The sequence below is a fragment of the Lissotriton helveticus genome, chromosome 12 (genome assembly GCF_964261635.1).
Source record: "Lissotriton helveticus chromosome 12, aLisHel1.1, whole genome shotgun sequence".
Taxonomy (NCBI): domain Eukaryota; kingdom Metazoa; phylum Chordata; class Amphibia; order Caudata; family Salamandridae; genus Lissotriton; species Lissotriton helveticus.
The window spans coordinates 862155386-862178613 of record NC_136073.1 but is presented as its reverse complement, the minus strand read 5'-3'; the positions used below and the strand labels follow the sequence as shown (position 1 = coordinate 862178613).

General features: G+C 44.5%; 1 protein-coding gene across 1 annotated transcript in view; it reads left to right on the top strand.

The window, feature by feature from the left end:
* TMEM59L (transmembrane protein 59 like) overlaps window positions 1-23228 on the top strand; it is a 217185-nt gene that overhangs the window by 62756 nt on the left and 131201 nt on the right. The window contains exon 4 of the mRNA XM_078669864.1: window positions 11738-11887. Within this exon, the coding sequence (XP_078525990.1) occupies window positions 11738-11887 (150 nt within the window). The remainder of the gene's footprint in view (window positions 1-11737; window positions 11888-23228) is intronic.

Below are 23228 nucleotides of genomic sequence, written 5' to 3'. Positions count from 1 at the left end.
GTTTTTGGAGCCTGGAACAATTCCTGTGTCTGTCTTCTTGTTTGTGGGTGGGCTGACCACGTGGGCAGCGGTGCGGCTACTTTGTGAAACAAAACAAAGCATTGTCCCTTTCCCATAGGCATTTATTGTCTGTCTTCTTTTTTCTCTTTCTTTTCATGTTGCTGGTGGTGGCTAGGCCATGTGGTGGCGGCCATTTTGTAGGTACTTCCTTTGTGCATTTATCATTGGACTCCCAGCTTTCTGTCTGAATATCTGACCAGTATACGTTGGTGAGAGGTCTCCGATAGTTGCCACATTTCCCTATTGTGCACTAGTAGCTGTACAAATGTTGATTACTTTATTCTGCCTTTTTTAACTCTGGATTTTTTCTGGTGGGCCCTTCAACTTATTTGACGGAACAACTTAAAAACATTGATGATACTTACTTACTTCTAACAAAATAAAGCTTTTGAAGTACCACTTTGACTCTGAAGTTTATTTTCAGTGTCTGTTGTCTTGTAGACTCACACGAGTGAGTGAGCAAAAGGGGGTTTCTTAGGTAACGGTTTGTGTACTAAAAGCATTCGGCATCTTGGTATTGGGGTTCAGGAGTGTGAATTGAATAATTGACCAATGACTCAGGCCATATAGGTTGTCGTTCAGTGAATTGTGCGTTCCTCAGAGTTCTGTGACTGAGGTGTAAGTAAGGTCCAACCTGCCTATCAGTACCAACATCCAATTTTCGTGTGCATACATAGTTGTGTAATATGTATATAACTCCATAGGAGATAGAATACCCACAAGACTAGTAGTGGTATACTAACGTTTACAAAAATACTAGACAAACATCATTCTGGATGCATACTTGGTTGCTGTCAATTGCCAAAGCAGACACATTACAGAGGAAAAAACAAGCACTGTTGGACTTACTGGGGACAGCAGCAGGATCCTCAGTAGAGGAGCTCTGTGTACGTGGTTGTTCACCCGCCGACTCGGTCCCTGCATTCTGCTTGCCCCTGGGTTCTGTGGTTCATGTAAAAAATAATAAACAAAGAGAAAAACATTGAGTGCTGTGAAACATAGACATCATTGCAAAAAACACTGCTAGAACATTAAAAGAAACAAACATTGATCTAAGAAATGACTACTGCCTTGCAGGATTCACTGACTGTATACTTGTAGGAAACAAATCACATGTTCCATAAACATTCTGATTGCAGATTAATAAGTAACAAAGAGGCAGTAACACCGGAACAACACCACTGATTCAAGAGATTCAAGAAGGGGGTAATCAATTATCTGTGAGTAGTCATTTCTTTTTCATTTTTGCCAGCAAAATGACATAGATCATAAGGAGGAGACATGCAGAAATTTTGTGGATACACGATATTGTACGTTCCTTGCATCATATTTTGTTCTGCTACTGACTGAATGCTACTGCTGCCAAGCCTACCACTCATTAAACAAACTACATCAGTTCTATGGAGGGCTGAGGCAGGGGTGGCTCTAGGCTCATGGTGGTCCTCCTGGGCAGGGAGCGTAGGTAGGGGTCCCCAGAAGAGGAGGTCGGGGCGGAGGACGGAAGACAGTGAAGAGGGGGAGTCAGTCAGGGTGTTTGGAAGTGGAACAGAGCCGGAGGCAACAAATCCATGCCAGGGGCCGCAACGCAAATATGTATCCATCCTTAGAGTATTATTAAATTAAGGATATCTATTGGTGCGGTGGCCCCTGAAGTTTGGTGCCCCTGTGCAGTTGCACAGCTTGCACATGCCTAGAGCCGGCCCTGGCTGAGGTAAGAAGAACAAAGTAACGTTAGCATTCATTGCCAGAGGAGGATTCGATTCATGCAGAAGAGAAGGCCGTGAAAAAAATGCTACAATATGCAAACTACGTACAATTATCCATCCACCGCTATTTCACTGACGGACAAAGGAAGGACAAGACTCTATTAATAGCATTAACTAACTTCAGTTCTCTACAATAAAGAAAATCTCACATCAATAAACAGCAACAGCTAGCGCCAAGTTGAAACAACACGCAAGAGTCAGTGAAGAAGAAGAACACTGTCATACAATTACAGTAGATATACCGGAATACATCGGAAATGTAACTAGGAGCAACAGTCATCGCGTTACTTATTCAGCCAATATTTACAAAGATACAATAACAATATTTATACTATATATATATATATATATATATATATATATATATATATATATATATATATATATATATATATATATATATACATACATACACACTTTAATTTTGGGGTAGCCACTCACCAAGACCCACAACCTCCACACCAAGCAGGTCCTGCTCCCGGTCCAAAATGTCGGCCCAGCGGTGGGACAGCTGATGGTGGGTACGCCGGATACCGGAGCAGCGGAAGACTGCACGGCGCACCTTCGCCCACCGCCGGAGACGCTCTTCAATGCGCTGGTAGCCGGAGCCGGGCCTGCCGCCTGCTGCCAAAGTCAAGGGGAGGTGGCGCTGGATAAAAAAGACCAGGGCAGCCACCTCCTCCTCCCCAAAAAGTTGGCGGGGCGCCACTCCTGCGGGGCGCATTCTGCCGCAAGGCAGCCGGGTTTTTTTCGGCACAGCCGCCTTGCCCTTTGAGCCGCCGATGCTGCTGGCACCCTTCACCATGGTTCTGGGTGGAGGGGAGAAGGAAAGTTGAAGACAAAAAGGTAGGGGAAGGAAGAAGCAAGGTAAAAGAAGGAAGTAATATAAAACAAGAGAAAAGTTGCAAAAAAAGTTGTAAAAGTAAAAATAAAATGAAAAATATAAACCTAGGCACAGAGAGAAATAGGTAATAAGTAAAGAAAGTTTGAAAAACTGAGTAAAAAGACCAGGATGGAAGAGATAGGAGTTAGATGCTAAAGTAGGCCCAAAACCATAGCCAGAGTGTGAAATCGAAGATGGCTCCGCCCGTCGCGACCGCCGCGGTAAGTTCGCGCGATATTTGACGCGATCACGCACTTTGGCAGTGCGAACGAGAAGATGAGTTCCCGAACATGTCTAACACAACGCGAACACGTTACTTGTGACCCGGAACCGGAAATAAGGGAACGCAAGCGGGCGGGACAAACCTCTTGAGTAACTTAGCGCGCTAGCTATCTCGAGCATGCAGGCAGCGCCCCGAACACGCGCACCGCGCTCCCGAAGACGAAAAACGGCGCGCGAACGGGTCTAGCAAGCTACTACGCATGTCCGCGGAGCTACGTGTAGCTCGCGGAGTGCAAGTGCGTCTTCGCGTAGCGTCGCGGAGTGCGGCTACGCGAACTACGCCCAGGGTTAGTCAGAACCTCGTGCAGCAGCTGTTCTGGTCCTCCTTGCCCTTACTGCATTTTTCAGGAAAGGACGACCAAGCAGCTGATAGCTGCCTTAATGTTCTGTTCGATCTGGCCAAGAAAAAAAAACTCTCATTCTAAAAAGGAATATGGTGGGGGAAGAAGTCTGATCCCAAGGCTAGGTTCACAAATATGAATAGGACATTTGGGCAGTAGTTACCAGGTTGTGGAGTCCTCCACCATTATTCTCTTGGAGGTTCCCTCTGAGACGTAGAATTTCCTATAGACAAAATAAATGATGTGCAGATTCCTAAGGCTTGCTCGCCCAGTTCTTCTCATGTCAATCTGGTAATGCTTGCTCAGACCCCCCCTCGTGATGGCCATTGGAAGTCATACAAAATTAAAGCTTTTGCTAGAAATGTATTTTCCTGGAACATTAGTTTCCTTTTGGCTTTTTTATGATTAATACTAAATCTTTACACCTTCTCCTCAACCTTTCACCTCCCCACAAGAGAATGTCATGCATTTGTTTGTTCCATTTGGTGCTTTTTTCTACTTTGTTTTAATTAGTTACATCTGTTAATTCCCCCTGTGCATGTGCAGAGCATGGGAGATTGAACGAAGGTACCAACACAAGAATTTATAGATCCTTTCGGTAACTCTTGCACCCTATCTGATTTAGCGGAGTGGTCCCATACTTGCCTGGCCCCTCCTACGTTATTTTTTGCCCTGTCCATTCTTGTATTGTTGTGTGCCCTGCCCCTCTCCTGTGTTATGTTGCTTGTCCTGTCCCTTCAACATGGTGTTGCTTGTCCTGTCCCTCCAACATGGAGTGCTGCTTGTCCTGTCTCTTCCATGGAGTGTTGCTTGCCCCGTCCCTTCCTGCACTGTGTTGTTTGCCTTGTCCCTACCACCAGGAAAAAAAGCATGATGATGCTGCAGGTGCTGGGTGCATCATAGCGCTTTTTGTTTTTTAACTTTCAGTCATGCCACACAGCAGCCGTGCTGCTGTACAACATGACTAAAAGACATTGACAAAGCCAATAGCTCTTGGATAGCCGAAACCTATTGCCTGTGCATCATTCTTCCTAGTTGAACAAGCATTGGCAGACTAGTCAAAGCTGCTCTGTCCTTATAGCTTTCTGTGAGCTGTTTTGGACCTGGTGTTGATTATCGGAAGGTCAGAGAGAGTTTAGTAGAGTTCCACCTTCGGGTGAAACGGCTTGCGGTTCAATGCTACAAGAAAGTTTGCTTCTCTTGGGTTCTTGTTTGGATCATGAGGTTCTAATGAAAACCAAAGTAAGCTTGTTATTGAGGAGTGTTGAAATGAGATGTGTGCTATATCGAGTTCAGAGGAAAAGAAGAAAGAGAAAACCAGTACCGCAATGACTTTAATATGCACCACTTCTCTTCCAAATTTCAACAACAGTAAAACAAATCTTAAACATTTGTGTTTTGTCCTTAGGAGCCATGTAAGCGACCTAGCGCACTCTAGGCTTTTCCTGATGCTACCCAAACCCAGTGGTTCAGTAGGGGATCTGTGTTTTGAAAGTAATTCGCACACTTGATTGAAAACTTGGAAAGACATCTCCAGAGGACATTACCTTTGATAATTGGAAGTCAATCGTTGTCAATAATTCTTCCCAATATCTGCTCCACATTCCATTACATTAGACATTTCTGGTCTTGGCACTCTGCTAATCCAGTTTTTGTCATCCCATGCACCTGAGTGCTTGGTGACCAGGGACCCCTGTGTTTGAACCTCAGCATGTGGCAGCCAGGAATATCATCCATCCATGTGCGGTTAAAAATTTGAGCCATCAAGAACCTCCAGTGACCAATATGTCTATCGATCCTTTAGTGGCCAAAGAGCTCAACCACTTTGAGACAACAGTACATCACTGTTGATGTAGTTGGATCTCTGAGCGTATTCCTTTTGGCTGCTTTTGATGCCAGCAGAGGCAACTACCGCTTTAGTAGGACAAGCAAGGTTAGACTGACCTCCATATTCTGCGGATTGGTCTTCAGTGGTTTTCAGATGAACTCTTGGATTGTGGCGTCTACATCCTGCTCTGATCATCTGCATGGCATTACTCAACCATCACTGGACGACATGCTGAACATTACTGCATCGTTGTGCTTCAGATCCATAGTTTATTAACTATCCTCTGTAGCATACTTCTCTCCCCATCGTTATCAGATGTCCACATGCAGTCCTAATGCGTCCATATGTTGTGGTCTCCCTATCATGGCGCATGCTTGGCCCCATCACTTTGTCCACTTGCGCGAATGTTATGTACCAGCCAGTGGGGTTTGTATATCTGTTGCCCAGTATGTTGGACACGCGTATTGCTAGTGTGTGGCTGGTTGACTCACTCGTGCACTTTTTCTGTTAATGTAGATCACACTCTTACAAGTGCGTTGACACCTCTGGGACGGAGAATATGCAGCTGCAGACACTGCCATTTGTATCTTATCGAATACAGACCCTCTTGCAAAGCATGGCGGCATTATGGGTGTCGTTTTACTAGGTCTGGGTGAAATTTAAATGGAGTCTGTATAATTAGCATAATTTAGGGATTTTAGGAAATTCGTGCTCAGCCTGTTACACGAAATTTCCAAAATGATGACACTGTGTAAATATGCAGCGTTCACAATAGAAATGTACTGCAAATAGTGCAATGAACGGTAGATAATTTGTAGGAAAATGTTACCTTAAAAGCACAGGAACAGCAGAACGCCGGCGGCTGTTCACGGTGTTTTTAACTGCATTCTCTTCCCAATAATTGACAGGAGGATGCCTTTCTCATTAAAGTATTGCGCAAAATGATTAATATTCTTTTATTTGGACTGTATGTGAAAATTGACTTTTAAAGATCACTTAAAAGGTCTCTGTAGGTGTTAAGGTGATTTTACGTTATGCACGGCATTTTGGATTGTGGTAAATTGTAACTGTTTCAGTGGCTCTTATCTCTTTTTTTAAAACGCGTTATCTCCTTAGTGAAGTGTTAGTGTTCCTCGGCTGTAGCCTAATGAGATGAGGAGTAATTATCTCCCTGCCCTCTGTTTTTGGAATGTTACATAACATTATACATGTCATTATAAAAAGTGTAGAGTCTTGACACAGTTCTACCCTGGCCCAACCCTCCTTAGATGCCAGTATCTGTCCTTCCTTCCTTCCCCTGTGGTCATCTGCACTCTGAAATCTGGATTCAATCCTTGGTATTGTCGGGGATCCGATGCTGGTGATTCTGAGTCCCAGGTTACAAGGTCTTCTCCTGTCCAGTGCTAAATTTGTAAAATAAAATTAAGTGCCGGAGCCTGAAGTATTTCTCTGGAGTCCACTGCAGCTGCATAGCTCCAGCCACTGTTGCCCGATTCCAGTGACAGAAGTACATAAATTAAATCGCCACTGAGCATTTCTGCTTAACAAAATATGCACACTGCGCCACCATGTGGTGGATAAATGCGTAACTGTATTTAGAAAAAGGTGCCGGTGCTGTCAACAGGCAAACACCGGCACAGATTAAGCACTGCTCCTGTCATCCCATAAAATGATTTCCATTGGCCCCAGACCTTCTCAAAACTTCCTAGGCCTCCCTCTCCTTTTATATACCACCTGCGTTTTATCCTGCAACCTAGTGATATCCCTTTTTTTTGCAATTCTAAAACCCAGTATGCAAAACAGTAGTGTGGCTCTGGAGAGACCAGCATTTCCTGGTATGCCCAGTATCAATTTGGGGGGCACTAGGGATCTGGACGCCGACCATGGCCACCAGTCCATTCAGGACTTTTACCCAGAATGAGCGCATGCCAGGTCATTCCCAAATAGTGTCGAGGAAACTGCCCTCAACACCTGGCTTCTCTGCCAGGAGTCCAGGCTCTCCCCTTTTATACATCCGCTCCTGATGAAGTATATTCGATGTGGTATTTTGAGTTGAATCTTATGCAGTCGTGCCTTAATTGCCACCTCCCTAGGGTGGATGACTATCCTCGATGGGGTCCCAGGTCTCAAACCTAGGTAGTTAGTCGTCTCTGTTCATACTTGTGGGGTTTGCAATGAACACAAACTAGAGAGTTCTCAGTGGCACATCCAAGAATGGAACTTTGAGCTCTCTCTCTCGCTCGCTTTTGGGCAGTGCGCCCCCGAGAGGGAGTCGGAGGTTGACCCTCCCATCAATGGGGGATCTCTGAGACACGCTTGCTGTACTCGGGCCTGTAACTCTCACGTGTTTCAGTTGTGTTGCCTCTGCATTGTTTTAGCAGAAGAGGAGGCTTTCCGATTGCAAGCAAGGATAATTGAGAAACCTTAAAGAGGAGTGTTTTGTTATGGAGCATACCATTGTAAATTGCAGTTCTTTCCAAACACAGTGTTGGCAGTGTTCTTTGAAAGTCCGAGGCTGCGTGTAACTGAGTGCGGACCCTTTAAAGCAGCGGCCCATAGTTAAGATCTAAATCTTATTGCAAATAGCCGGAGGCCAGTTCCTGCTAAGGAACCGGGACAAAACCAAGACTGATAACATTATTCAACTTCAAGCATTCTGCTAATTAAATCAAAACTGTTTTCTTTAGACCTAAGAGTGAACAGGCAGAATAGATTAAGGAAAGTAATTGGGTTCAGAGAGGGAGCCATTTTGTGTAACGTGAAGACTTATTCTGGCAGAGAAAAAAGTGTGCTTTGTTTTTAGTGTGAAAATATTATCTTAACTTTCGGTCAACCGGTCCTTTTTTCTTTTTATTTGAAAAATAAGAACTTTTCAAATAATCACATTTTAAGTCCAGGTTGTTTGTAAAAGCAAGGTGGGTCAAAATCTAAAAGAAAATGTAAATGTTTTGGTTGACCACTTTTACAAGCGTGAAAAAGCAGTTCCTGCATTAGCCCTTCAACATTGTACCCACTTCAGCATCACACAATCCGTTGTGGTAAACCCAGACGGAAAGAATTATCTGCAGAGGCACCACATAATGAATGCACCAGCCTCTACCTGCACGGTGGGAAGGACATGGGTGGTTAAAGTTCTTAGCAGATAGGTAAAGATTACCAGTCATGAGCAGTTTAGGACTAGAGGTTCTCTAACACAGTAAACCGTAGAAATGCACACCCTCCCCTGGGACTGCAGCTAGGTCGCCGCCACTTTGGGGAAGTTAGAAAATGTGGCTTAATAGACAGTACAACACCTTTACATGTAGTAGGGTGCAGGAGGAAGACAACACGCCTTACACCTCACCAACCTCCTGTGAACAAGCCACAAACCACTTCCCCCTTTACATAGCTCAGCCGCAGGATTGTCAGCCATTCAGGGCCAGGCACTCCGTTTCCTCAGAGGCTCATCTCATTCATGAAAACATTAACAGGAAATCTCAATCTTTTACTGTTGAAAGGTTGTTCGGATTTTATTTAAGTTCTCCGCAATGTACCTTCCATTGCAGGTAAGAAATGGCAAGGCCGCTTGTGGCAAAGCCTTTCCAGGTGAATACTCTTTTTAGTTCTCTTTTCGAGCTCTCCTTGGAGAGGGGCAAGATGCTGCACCACTCCATACCACTGTTTTTCATTTTTAGCTCCTGACTCGGTGGATGCCTGTTTTCATCTTTTTGGAAAAAACATACAGGTCACGGTGGCTTCTGCTAATAGGTCTACTTGAGAACAGTGCAAGAGTAACTTACCGAGGTTCTGTAGCTCGACCCAGGGTGATAACACTGACCGCCTCCATCCATACTGTTATACCCATTCAAAATCTCTGTCATTCAGCCGATAAGACTGGCACTTCCATGACCTGCAGTCACCCAGTTCTGCTTGTCCAAATACACTTATGGAAATCTATCTGAATCCGTTGGTAAACTGCATATGGCGTGACACCTTCTGCTGTAACAGTTGCAAGATCCGGCTGCCAACTTGAATATTAAGCAGTTTGCAATGGTAACGCACAAGCAAGCATTCTCCACTAAAGGCTTTGTAAAGCCTCCTTAGTTTCTTTTAAAAGGCCATTGCTAGCTGCAGTTTGTCTCTCAACTCTTTATAAGGTTCACACCTCGTCGGCTGAGAAGATTAAGCACGCATTGGATGCGATAAAAATACTACAGGCTTAAGTGTCCCTTTAAAGGAAGGGCCATCACTGATTTTCATATGGAAGCCCCTGGCTGCTGTGCACAGAGGAGCTTAGATTACTGGAGGAGAACACTGCAGGTGGTTTTCATTGCTAGCAAGTTTCCGTTACTTGGCTTAGCCCATTGAGTTTTACGGTTGGCTGGACCTCAATCCTTGCACCGACGTTCCTTTCTATGCTTCATCCATGATGAGAAGGGCTCTTTGGTGCTCCAAAACAAATTTACTTTTCATTTTTATTTTATTAAATGCATCTGTACACTGCCTCGTTGTTTCCTAGTTGTTATTTAATCCCATGTCTGACAGAAGTAAGAGAGTGACCTAGTCAAGGTGCACTGTCCTTTCCAACCCCGTGTGTCCTCTACCAGTTGTGTTTTGCATGGCTTGTTGTGGGAAACTGTAGCAGTTACGAATTGTACAGGGGACAATATGGTCTCTTATGGGCACAGGGCTTTCAAGAGCAGTACTCTATATTTGCAGCTTTGATGAAATGTTCTTCTAAAAATCTGTTTTGGCTTTCAGCAACATGTGGCAATATTGAAATCGATAATATTGTCAAATTTGATCTGGTAGCATGTGGAAGAGTCAGTGCTGGTGTGGCAAGAGTTTTACATTTTAATTTCTTCTTTAGTTTCTCCATCCCTTTTCTCGCCGTTTTGTATTGCTTTGGAGTTTGTTCAAGAGTGTCAATCTACAGAGTATTAGCTATTGAAAAAGTACTCGCTGAGTGAGATCTCCTCAGGAGTTCTTCATCCCGTGAAGCGATGCCACCAATGCTGTAGGAAGAAATGCTATTTTACTTCTAGAGGTCAATCTGAATTCAGAGAGTGGCTGTGTCCTCTGGTGTGACTTAATTTGGGTCAATTAAAGTAATACTGTTTACTTAGTAAATACGAATTACAACTGGCCTTGGATTGCTACTAGTGTTCCTTATTCAAGAATGCAGTGGATCCATGTCAACATTTAGGAATTTAGACCTGTGATATGCAAAGTGGCTGTTACTAACTTCATATTCGGAGGAAAACAAAACTACTTTCCACCTGAGAATTTCTGCCTCTTAGGCCATGTCATCTAGATGAAGAAACTATCTTCCTGCCAGGTTTACCCACAACCACACTGCTCCACCCTGGGGGATCCTTTTTGAAGCACCAAAATTGGTGGTTAGTGCCAGAGTATTCAATTTATGATGGAGCATACATTCACACCCCAGAAAGCAAGAATTATGTTAAAGTTTGTGTATCACCTAAAAGATGATAAACCCGCTAAGCCTGCCTACCCCCAGGACAAGCTCACATCGCAGAAGAATGTTCGTGCTGAGCAGGAAGTCCGGCGTAATTCAAAATCTCACCTTTTTATAAAGTTAAAATATTAAATGATGTGTTCACATGCCTGACACCAAAATGTGGAATGCCCATCCCGAAGCCATAGCAATATCACCCACCCTACTGTGGCTCCGAAAATACTTGGAATCTCACTTGTTTAAAAAGACTTACTAAAGGACCCAAGTTGTCCCATATGTTGCCTTAAAGCTGCTCTTAGCTTCTACTACTATGTAGTGTAATGTTTTCTGAAGGTTTGTACATCACTTAGTAACCATTCTGATCTGGAACACTATTTATGAATAAAATAGTTTACTATTCGTTGGAAGAAGTCTTCGTACCGGCTAATGTAATGGCATGAACTCCTATAATGAAGCTTGTGGGTTGACTGCCTTCTCTCGCCTCTATCCCTCTGAGTTTTACCAATTTCTGAGTTACCGCCTTTGAGTTAAAACTGGAATAAATATTCTAACTCCACCTCCAGATCATCCCACTCTTGCATCCTTTAAATAACTGAAGTGTAGATGGCCACATTCTACAATCGAGGAGTCACCCTTTCAATATCGCTACATTCCTTCCCGCCCTCTACACTCCTCCACAAGCGGTAATCTTGTAGTTCCCAGATTTAAAAAAGCAAAATGGGGTGGGAGAGGCTTTACCATATGCACCTCGAGGCTGTGGAACTCTCTTTCGACAGAACTTAAACTTAAGACAAATCTGTTAGATTTCAGGAAACACCTAAAAACCTGGCTCTTCCCCAAATAACTCTGTCTTCTTCTGGATCCTCCTAGCGTTAGTATCAGCTTAGCGCCTAGATACCCCGGGTAATTGTCGTGCTTATAATTATTTTAATTTCATACATGATTTTGACCATTTACTACATTCCAATTAAATAAATGGAACGAGTACTGATCATAAACATGACTGATGTTTCTCTGTAAGTTACTAGTTCAAGATCTACTTGAAATTGCAGATATGTGTCCTTATATAATGCATCTCCTCGAAATTTTAAGCTTTTCTTTTTTTTTTTTTTTTTTCAGACCTTTGAAATCAGACCTCCCTCGTCTTCGTCCGTGTTTGATGTGGTGTCCGGTTTTTTCAGTGATCTCGTTAGCTCTGCCCAGAGCTTTATCTCTTCCACATGGACCTTCTACTTGCAAGCTGATGATGGCAAAGTGGTTGTATTTCAGGTATGATAGTTAAAATATGTGGATATCTTTATTGTATTTACTTTTAAGTATTAATCATTAACTTAGTTTAAAAAATGTTAGATACAAAATAATTTGTTCACATAAAGCTACCTTTGTTGAATAATGTAGTATAATTAGTTTGGAGTTAGTTTCCGCATTAGTACTGTGTTTTTCGATTCAAAACCAGCATGTCCTTCTGAGGTTGACAGTCAGTCTGCCATTACAGTAGATGATGGTAACACCCGTTCTTTACAGTGCTGCATATCAACAAAACATTGCTACCATGAGGTGCATACAAAAATTATGCTAATAAAGCACTCCATTTGATTCAGTTCTGCCAACCATCCGTGGTATTGGAAGCCAAGAACCGCATTTTTCCGTGCACACCAGTTGAGTGGAACGAGAAAACCGATATCCTAAGTTTGAAAATGTTTGAGAATAACTAGGAATTGCATTTAGAATTGGTCCAGCATTTCTTTAGCACCACAATAGTTCCATTCCTTTATCTTATCTGCTGAAGTTATTAAAATAATATTGATTCTGCACCTAAAGGCTTCTAAAGCTGACCACTGTGGGACATGTTAGTAACTTAGTGCATGAGGTCATTGGATGCCTTTTCTCAGATCTCCATGAACACAACTTTCTACAAGATTTCAAGGAAACGAGGTTCATAAAGATCCTCCTAGCTCCCTACTGGACAAGGCACATGTGGCACATCTTTTCCTGGTACACCTTCTTGTGGTACATCTACATGGCTTCCATCTTCTCATTGTCCTAATGGACTACTATGCAGGACACATCTCTAGTCCATCAATCAAGTCAAAGTGCATGATGATAATGTGAACTCCCTCAGATTGATGGCTTAGCCCCTGAAGTCCCCTGCTAGGGGCATTTAGACCTTAAGCATCTTCATTCTAAGAAATGGAAATGATGTTGCAGCTATAATCTGATGCCGTAACTCTGCAAGCATTATTGCTATTTTTGTATCTAAGGACAGGACTTCTATATCGTTTCATCCGTGTACATCCAATTATCACAAGAATAAATATAAGCCTTCCTCCGTGCTATTTTCCAACATTTGCTTCATGGACAGCATGTTATCTAAGACTTCTGTGTTGTAGGATCTTCATTGTAGTCATAAATGTTAAAATAATTCCCTGCTGTGTATTATATCATCAAATATGTATATAAATGTGAACAGATAGTGTGAGTCTAACCTGTCCATATGTTGTGGCGCACCCACTAAAGCCTATTAACGGGAAATTGTTCTGAGTCTTAGAATGCTTACAAAGTCAAAAGAAAAATCCTCAGTGCTACATTGCAGCACTTATAATTGAAGCTGCTTCCTAACGTGTGAGCAATGAGGAAAAGTGCTGCCTGACGGGCCTACATTAAAGTAGTTATAAAAATTACCCTGTTCCTGTAAGGCTGTGTGGGCTTGCGCTACCCTTTATAGCTTGTACTGGTAGTTTCCCCCGAGGCATTCTTTTTCCAGCTCGTGTGAGGGGGATCCTGGGAAAACCTTGTGTGTTTTCTCATCAAAACTGTCAGCCTCTTGACGCAATAACTTTGGTGAAGTGAGGTGGGGAGAGTCCCATTATTATGAACCGAGCATCAACTCTAATTTTTTATTTTTTATTGGGATGTGATCTAGGTTTGAAAAATAGTCAACCCACCCATTAAAGTCTATGGAGACATTTTGTTTTTAAGGTGGGTGAATTAGCAGTGAAAAAATTCTGGCTCTTATCGGATGTGGATGGGAGTTGACTTTATCTCCTCCTTTTTTTTTTCTTCAGGAATTCGGACACACCTATATATTTTTTTGGTTTCACTGAAAGTCTGTACCTTCTGAAAAGTCGATTTGTTAGTCTCTACTCTCTTTCTGTTGTCCAATCCTTGTTCAGTGCAATAGTAGACAAAGGCCATTTTTTTAGATTTCTCAATTTAAGTGTTTGCTAGTGTATTAACTGCTATGTAGTTTTTGACGGTGGCCAATTTAATAGCTTAGTATTCCTGCAAAGTCTCTTTTCTCTGGCTTCAAACCGATTTAAATATTTCTGAACGATGGATGCACTTGAATAGCAATTTGTCTACTCCATCTTGAAATTTTTATAATAATGACTTTCATAATGTTCCAAATCCACTTTTTCAAGGTTTATTTAATTTCATATCTGCTATAGTAGAGATTGAGTCACAGAAAGGTCTTCAAATGCACCCATGCCTAGCAGGTGATTTTAACTCTAGATTAGCTAGTAACTTAGCAAAAATCGATACAGCCCCCTTGTCGAGATCAAACAAAAGAGGGAATGAACTGGAGGCCCTGCTCAACGCGGTATATCTGTATGATATAGTAGTGGAGGCAGGGTTAGGCATGCAAGGGCTACCCACTTTTATCAGTGCAATAGCTTGTCTATAATGGACTTTATTTCCCAAAATCTGGTTAGTAGTCTATTACATGGTGCCATAATCGGATCCGATTTTTAGTGACCACAACCCAGTTGAGATGGCTCTATGAACACCTGCCAGGGATCCTGCCCGACTGAAAAGGGTGTGCCAGGAAGAAATTAGAAACCTGGATATCATTGTAATGAACAAGTCCTGAAGAAGGTGCAAGATTGTCTTTGGCACCGAAACGCCGCGTCGACAGTTTTTGTTCTCTGTTTTTATAAAATATGTTGCAGTGAAATTTTTTTTGAACTATGCCGATAAGCAAAGTTTAGAAATCCAAGTTTTTAAACTAAGTCGAATAATATTTGTAATTGATTTGTGTAGTACAAGATGTATAATGTAAATGAGACAATGTATTGTTTTTTTAAAATATTTTTTTAATAAATGAAAACTTTTTTAAAGAAATTTGTGTTTGGGAATACATTCATGTTGAACCTGGTCTGACACTTAAAAAGCTTGTAAATTTGGTAACCTACGCATAGACGAGACCCCTTCTCCCACCTGTGAAACGTCTCTTTATGGGACAAAGCAATAGAAACTGGTTGTAAAGTTCAGGAAAAGGAGTTTTTGCTTTTCATGTATGTGAAAGGTAGGACATGCACTAATGTGTGTAACATGTCCTGATAGTGAAATACTACCAATTTAGTTTTTCACTATTGAAAGGCTATCTTTGCAGATAGGACATAATGGGGAATGCTTTGTAACATTTTACAAGCATACCTTCCCATAGGGATAAGATGGAAAAATAAAGTTTAGGCTCTCTGAAATCAGAATTTAATAACACATCTTTTACCAAAGATGGTTTTTAAATTGTGTGTTTGAAAATGGCACTTTTAGAAAGTAGGCATTTTCTTTTTTTTAACCATTCTGTGTGCCTCTGCCGGTTTGTGTATTGACTGTCTGGTTTGGAGTGACAAGGGCTGGGGAATGTGCATTTTCTCAGACAGCCACGGGGGGTGGTTTGAGGTGTGTCCTACCTTTCCTGAATGAATCAGGGCTGGGCTGAATAGACCTGGGCTGCATTCAGAGTGGGTGGGAGGGATTCTAACTAGCACCTGAATAAGCCCGGTCTGCATTTAGAATGGTGGGAGGAGATTTACCTTGCACCTGAATAGGGCCTGTCTGCCTTACACAATGCTGTGTCCATCTCCTGCCGGGCAGCTGCACCAGAGAGTAAGGAACTGGTTTGGACTGCGCTCAGAGACCCTTCCACAAAGAGAACAAATACATTTTGGGGTATCAGTATTAGACCTAAAACCCCTGAATGTTAGACTTCCTCTGGAATCAAGAGGAACCTTTTTTGAGGAGAAGAGCTGGAGAAACTGAGGAACAGTACTGGCCTTGCTGTGTCTCTGGGGTTGGCCTGCAGTTGCTGTTTTGCCAAAGAAAGTAGAAGGACTTTGCTGTGTGCTGTCCCCTGCTTGAGGAAAGTCTCCAAGTGCTTGAGTAGAGCTTGCCTCCTGTTTTGAAGTCTCAGGAACACAAAGCCTAAACCCCAGCTCCCTTGAACTTCCTTGCTGGGAGGTCTTCCTTGCTGGGAGGTCTGACCTGCCAGGAGTGCCTGTGACTGTGTGGGGCCTCTGGAGGTTGTTTCTGCTGCTGGTGGCCAGAAAGCAACGCAGCAAACAAGGAGGTTGATGTATCTCTCTTCTGGCAACAGTTTTCTGACGCAATGCCATGGTGTGAGAAGAATTTCCCCACACCGCCGCGCCGTTGCTGAAACCGACGCAGCTCCTGTCGCCGCTGCAAGAATCGAGGGCTCGCAGCTGACATGGTCGACGCAGCGCCACCCACCGACGCATCCCGGATTTCGACGCATCGTCCCGGTGACGCAAATTTTCCCTGACGCATCACCCACGGATCTGACGTCTCAGAACCGTTGTATCGCTTCCCCCTACAGAGCGGAACCGACTCATCGCTCCCCTGTGTACAGCGGAACTGTCGCATCGCATCCATGAAGGTCTCAGGAACTATGCATCTCTTTGATTTTTGCCGCTTCTCAGCGCAGCCGCTGTTTGTCTTGGTGAACTTTGTCGCAACAACAGGTACTTTGCAAGAAATCACGCATCCATAATTTTCTATGGACTCAGTTGCTAAAACCTTTTGAAAGTCACTTTTCTTAATACTTGTATTTGGATTTTTGTCGTTTTGGTCTTGTTAAGTTTAGATAAAGAGACTTTATTTGTCTAAACCGGTGTGGTGTCCATTTGTGGTGTTATCACTGTGTTACTGGGAGTGTTGGTACACATACTTTAAACTCTGCTCGTGCCAAGCTACCAAAGGGGTGAGCAGGGGTTATCTAAAGTGTGTATCCCCTTTACCCTGACTCAAAGCAAGGGTCCCTATTTGGACACAGTTACCTACTTCTGCCAACTAGAGACCGCTATTTCTAACAGTGGCGAAGCAATCTAACTTGTATCTCGCTTTTATGGACCTGTTGACGGCCTTTGACTATGTAAACAGAGCTAAGTTATGCCAAATTTTAATTGAAATGGGGATGGACCCCACACTGGTGTGCACTTTAATATCTCTACACGATGAGTCAGAAGAATGTTAGGTTTGGCACCGGTGGGAAGTTATCTGATGTTTTTAATGTTGAATGGGTGTGTTCTTGCCCCATTGTTATTTATTTTATATATATGTTTTCATGTTTCTACCTGCACAGAACCAGTCTTCAGCAGAGTGTGAGCAATAACCTGCCTAAAAGTATTAACCCGTCTACTCAAAGTGGGCCTTACTGACTCATTTGTCTCTCTGGAACATTTACTGCATACACGTTGATATTACATCTCCAGCATTGCATCTTTCATCGTTTCACTGGTTGAATTATTTCCTGTCTTCAAGCTGAGAACACTTTGTATTCAGTTAACAAGCATAGCAGTGTATCAATACACGCCATAACTTGGAAAAAAGTAATAGATTGCATGCAACCAGTCCATATCGTGTGACCCGAACTTGGAGGGTTCCAACTATCAGATTCTCCACTCTGTTCTGTGGTAATAAATCCTCTGGTGCTCTGTCTGTTTGACATTTTTCAGTGTTTTTTTTTTTTTTTTTTTTAGAAAAGCTTCCTGACAGCAGAGCAGTTTTCTGCCCTATGTTTTTTTAGGGCTCGGGCCTACGTCACCACGAAGTGGGGGCGGAGCTTCTGAGCTCTTATGTGTTTGAAAAAAAAAGAATTCTGAAAGGGGTCCGGGCTGCCACATTCCATAGTGCGCGCCGGGTTTTTTATGGCATCTGCCTAGTGATTCGTCTTCGCTGTGCTGTCTATTTAGTAGCCTTGACGTGATAGGCTATATTTACTTTTCGTCCGTCATTTATTTCAGTTTCATGGCATATTGTCTGTGGTTACGTGCACGGCAGACTTATTAATCTTAATTAGGAGCTGTCAGGGTGGCCATGTAATGCATTCCAGATGGTGTGCGCCCGTTCACCATAGAGCAGTGCGTTTGTCGGGCGCGCGTCCTCCTCACGTGCACACAGGCATAGCGAATCAGTGTCATAGCGAAAAGACAACATTTTGTCACGTCTGTTATGAATTTATGACTTGTAATTCCAGGTAGGTTACATCAGCTCGATTAATGTTTCAACCACGGCCTGTTTCGAATACAAGTTCAGTTGTTATATAGTCCCGAATTCAAAATGGTCTCTCGCAGTAAAGTTTTCTACGAGTTGAATTTAATTCTGACAGGGTCCGTTTTGCATGCATGTGTTTAAATCACAAAGGCGACATGCAAGGGAAGTGTACAATTGATGTGTTTTTTTTTTTTCAGTTTGTGTTTATTGAATGAGTGCAGTTGGAGGCATGTGAAAGCTGGGAGGCGTGATGTGGCCTCTTTGTTTCCGTAGTGCTGGTCGGTGACAGCGCGCTATTCTTCTGCTGCGGTTGATGGATGACCTGCTCAGAGGAGGGCAGATCTGAGGGAATGGCCTGCCGACAAAGAAACGTCATCTGTGTGACTGGAGGGTTTTTAAATACTAAAGTTGTGGCCACCAACGAGACTTGCCTCTTCTTCGTAGTTCAAGAACTTGTCTTAAACAAAAACGTCACCGCTTAATAAATCATTATCTCTCTCAAGACCGCTAGCACGCTTTTTAGAAGCAGTTTGCACACCACACAAGTTTGAGGAAAGTTCTTAACACGCTCCACCCCTTGAAGGTGACCGTGACTTCCTATGCTTCGTTTTTCGGTCATCTTTTTTATTTCGGTTAATGGGGAAATATGATCTAGGAACCTACCAATTGGGTAAAGGCGATTGTCAGAAGGCGGCACCATGAGCAGAAGACTTCAGGACAGCCAGGCTACGTATTGCAGTAATACCCTCAGCTGTAAAAAAAAAAATCTGACAAAATGTAAAGTTGTCCGGGGCTTACGGTAATGGTTACAGACTACATTCAATGTTCTTTGGGGATAAACCAGCTGCTGCAAACAACTGTCTGACCTGCAAGTCTTGGGGTATAATAGTGGTAAGATGCAACCTGTGGTTATTGCGCTCGAGAGATCTGTGTGTAAGCTCTGGCCGTAGGTTTGAATGTTAAAATAGTTCAAATGATTAATATGCCTATTTCAGAATATAGCGTATATTTGTAGATCACATATTTATGTGTAACATAGACTAGTGGGATAGCGAGTTTGTTGCTTAGAGCCTTGTACAACCCGCATGTTTTAGACTACAGGTGAAATAGCTCAAGGAATTATGTCCTAGCTGCAAACTGCAGCATAAAAACAAGAATAACAGGGGAGATAAATAAATACACCTTCTCTTTTTTCCAAATGGATATCCGCTTCAAAGTCAGGACATTATGTATGTTGATGACCTGGGTCTTCGTCAACCACATCTTTAATAATATGGTGAATTTACCTTGCTAGACGTGCACCTTCCAGCGAACCATGAAACCCGGGCTTTTCACACCTTGCTTTTGCCAGCTGCAGGCACTCACTAGGAGAGAACACAGTCTCCCTGCTCGTGCAGAGTGGTAGTGCAGAGTGGTAGTGCAGAGTGGTAGTGCAGAGTGGTAGTGGAAAGTATTTAGGTAGGCAGTTTCTGGCAGCACGCCCTAATCTGGCGAGAGCGCATTTCACGCGGCGCTTGTTTGTGGCAGCTCCTCTGTTTTAATCTACCTGTTTTGTCTATTTGCGTTTACTATTTTTTTTCACTTACCCCCTGGTTTTAATCGCCTGGCTTCTCATACTCCCACCTCTGTCCTCTCACTCGCACTGTAATCGTGGAAGCACCGCGCTTTGCGGGTCCCTTGCCCTGACTTGTGGCGGCCATCTTGGGTGAGTGGGGCAGCGCGTGTGTAAGTCCTTCCTCTACCTCGGTAGGAAAGTATTTAGGTAGCCATGCTGACGCGCAGCGGGTACGCGCTGCGGGGACGCCGAACTGACGCCAGAGTTCAGCCCGTCTGTGCCCGTCCGGGCCCAGACGGGCTTAGGGCTGGTCTCTATGCCAGATCCGTTGGAGTCACCACGTATGTGTATCAGGTATGGGAGGGAAGAACTTATGTCATGCCGGACTCTCCACCCGACTCTTTGTAAATTTGCCCAGGAAACCCCCACCGTTTCTGTCGTGCAGGGCTTGCAATGTGGGTCAGAAGACGCTCTCCGCTAAATCAGCGCTTTCCATCGCGCTGTTGAATTGTCGGTCGTTACCGAGCCACGCTATTGAGATCAATTCCCTCATATTGGACCACGAGCTGGATGTGTTATTCCTAACCGAGACCTGGATCTCCTCCAGCTCGGGTCCCGATATAGTTAGAGCACTCCCCCCTGGCTTTCTTATTTCGCACCAGGACAGGCCTGTAGGGAGGGGAGGAGGAGTTGCTATCCTCTATAGGGACTCATTAGTCTGTAAGGCCCATGAGGGAGGGGTGAACGATTGTGAGAGCTATCAGTTCTCCCTTCGCCTATCCCCTACCGCATCTATGGCGGGTTTGCTTATCTATCGCCCTCCGGGCGCCCTGGGAAACTTTCTCAATTCTTTTTTGGAAACCACTGCTCTTCTTGCCTCCTCCACGGGTAACTTCGTTACGTTAGGCGACTTTAACATCCACCTTGGCGACCCTCTTAATCCCCTGGGAGTAGATCTGCTAGGTGACCTCAAAGTGTTTGGGATTCACCTGGCCAACTCGGGTGCTACTCATGAGAAAGGCCACTTGCTGGACCCCATATTTTCCAACTCGGTGGGCCTTAGAGCATCTCCATCGTTGGCTCTACCCTGGACAGACCACTTTTTGGTGCCTGCCCAGTGGCAGTTTGACATCTCAGCTGCGCCGGCCCCCAGGGCTTATGTCTTAGACAGAGCCTGGTCTAGGCTCCCAGTGAATACATGGGCGGCGTATTTGGAGGCGTCACGACCTCCCCCTGGGCCCAATCCGCTTGTGGCGGATGAGAACCTTAATACCTGGTTCACCAACTCATTGGATGCTCTCCTTCCCAAAAAAAACAACTTACTAAGGGTAGGAGAGTAGGATCTGCACCCTGGTATACACCTGAACTGAGAACGTTAAGGAAGGGTTGCAAGAGGCTGGAGCGGTCCTGGAGGAAAGACTGGAGCGAAACGAGCCGTAGAGAATATCGGGCGGCTCTTAGTACCTACAAGTCTGCTATTCAGGTAGCTAAAACTGTATTCTTTACGGAGAGAATTGGCTCTGCGGCCAACTCCTCGAAGGAATCGTTTAGGGTCATTAAAGAACTTTTGAAAGCTCCCGAATCTCAGGTTACTCACGAGGACCCACGTGAGAAATGCTCAGAGCTGGCCACTTTCTTCAAAACCAAAATCGATAACATCATTGCTTCCCTTCCCCGGCTAACCGAGGATGTTTCCTCGAGTGACAGTTCAGGGCCCCAGTCTAGGGTGCGACCTGTGGAGTTGGACTCTCTTGGTCCGGTCACCGTGGAAGAAGTCCTCACAGTCTTAACATCTATGAAAAGTGGCTCTCCGAAAGACCCTGCTCCCATGAAATACCTGAAGCAGGTAGCCCATACCATCGGCGGGCCGGTGACGGACCTTATAAATCTGTCTCTTGCCCAAGGAGTAGTACCCCCTAGCTGGAAAGGAGCGGTTGTGAAGGCTCTTTTAAAGAAGCCTAACTTGGATCCAGTCGACCTTGCCAATTTTAGGCCTATTTCCCTGCTCCCCGGCCTCAGCAAGGTGGCCGAGAAGCTGGTGAATAGTCGCCTTTCAGGCTTCCTGGAGTCTAACTCCCTTCTGGGTAATTCTCAAACTGGGTTCCGTCCCGGTCAGGGGACCGATACCGCATTGCTGGCAGTCGTGGAGAATGCAAGGAGCATTTTGGATTCAGGGGGATCAGTGGCAGTGATCCTCCTGGACCTCAGTGCTGCCTTTGACACCGTAGACCATCAGGTGCTTCTCCGACGGCTGTCAGGGGTGGGGGTCTCCGGGATGGCCCTCAAGTGGTTCGTCTCCTTTTTGGAAGGCCGGTCATTTGAGGTATGGGAAGGCCCCGAGAAATCAACCTCAGTACCTCTCCAGTGCGGTGTGCCACAGGGCTCTTCGTTGAGCCCTACCTTATTTAACATTTACATGGCCCCTCTGGAGAGTGTGGTACTGCCTCTGGGTATTAAGATCATCAGCTATGCTGATGATACCCAGCTGGTAGTAGGTCTCCCACAATTGACTCACCATCCCGACCGGTTGCACACATGCCTGGAGAAGATCTTTACATGGATGTGTAGCTCAGCCCTCAAGCTTAACGGCTCTAAGACGGAACTGATGCTGCTGGGGAATTCTTCGCCTTCTTTATCTCCTAGCAGCTGGCCCAGTTGTTTGGGACCTGTGCCCACCCCCAAGCAGGAGATCAAGAGCCTTGGGGTGTGGCTTGAGCAGGACCTTTCTTTTAAAACACACGCAAAAAAGATCTCAGGCGTGTGTTTTGGCCTGCTCCGTTCAGCCCGGAAGATCTTACCTCTCCTTCCAACAGCCTCTAGGAGGCTACTCATTCAGGGGCTTATCTCGCGGTTGGACTTTAGTAATGCCCTATTTCTGGGTGCCCCAGAATTTACATTAAATAAACTGCAGCAAGTGCAGAATGCGGCCGCCAGGCTCCTGACGGATATCCCTAGGCGTCAGTCTGCTCGCCCTGCTCTAAAGGCGTTACATTGGCTCCCCGTCAGAGAGAGGGTCAAATTTAAGGCACTCTGTATAGCCCACAAACTTCTACAGGGGAAAGGGCCACCTATCCTTGAGGATATGGTCCAATCTTATAAGGCCCCCCGCTCTCTCCGCTCTGACCACCAACACCTGCTGCAGGTCATGAGGGTGAGGAAAGAAAGAACTGGCGGAAGACGATTCTCCATAAGGGCGGCCACCCTGTGGAATTCCCTCCCTCTGTACTTGCGCTCGGAAGCAAGTTTCTTACGGTTTCGTAAACTCTTGAAAACTTTTTTGTTTCCTGCCTGATTTCTTGTGCTGGTATGACGTTGCTCTGCTCTGGATGAGCGCGGGGATGCCTAATGGTAACCAGGCGCTATATTAAAATTCGTAATAATAATAATAATAATAATAATAATAGTGCAGAGTGCAGAGTAGTAGTGCAGAGTGGTAGTGCAGATTGGTAGTGCAGAGTGGTAGTGCAGATTGGTAGTGCAGAGTGCAGAGTGGTAGTGCAGAGTGGTAGTGCAGAGTGGTAGTGCAGAGTGGTAGTGCAGAGTGGTAGTGCAGAGTGGTAGTGCAGAGTGGTAGAAGTATTACGGGCAGCAGTACCACTACCACCAATGCTACTGCTACCAGTACCACCACCACCAGTACTCCCGCTACCAGTACCACCACCACCAGTACCACCACTACCAGTACTACCACCAACAGTACTACCACTACCAGTATCACCACCTCCAGTACTACCACTACTACCACTACCAGTACCACCACCA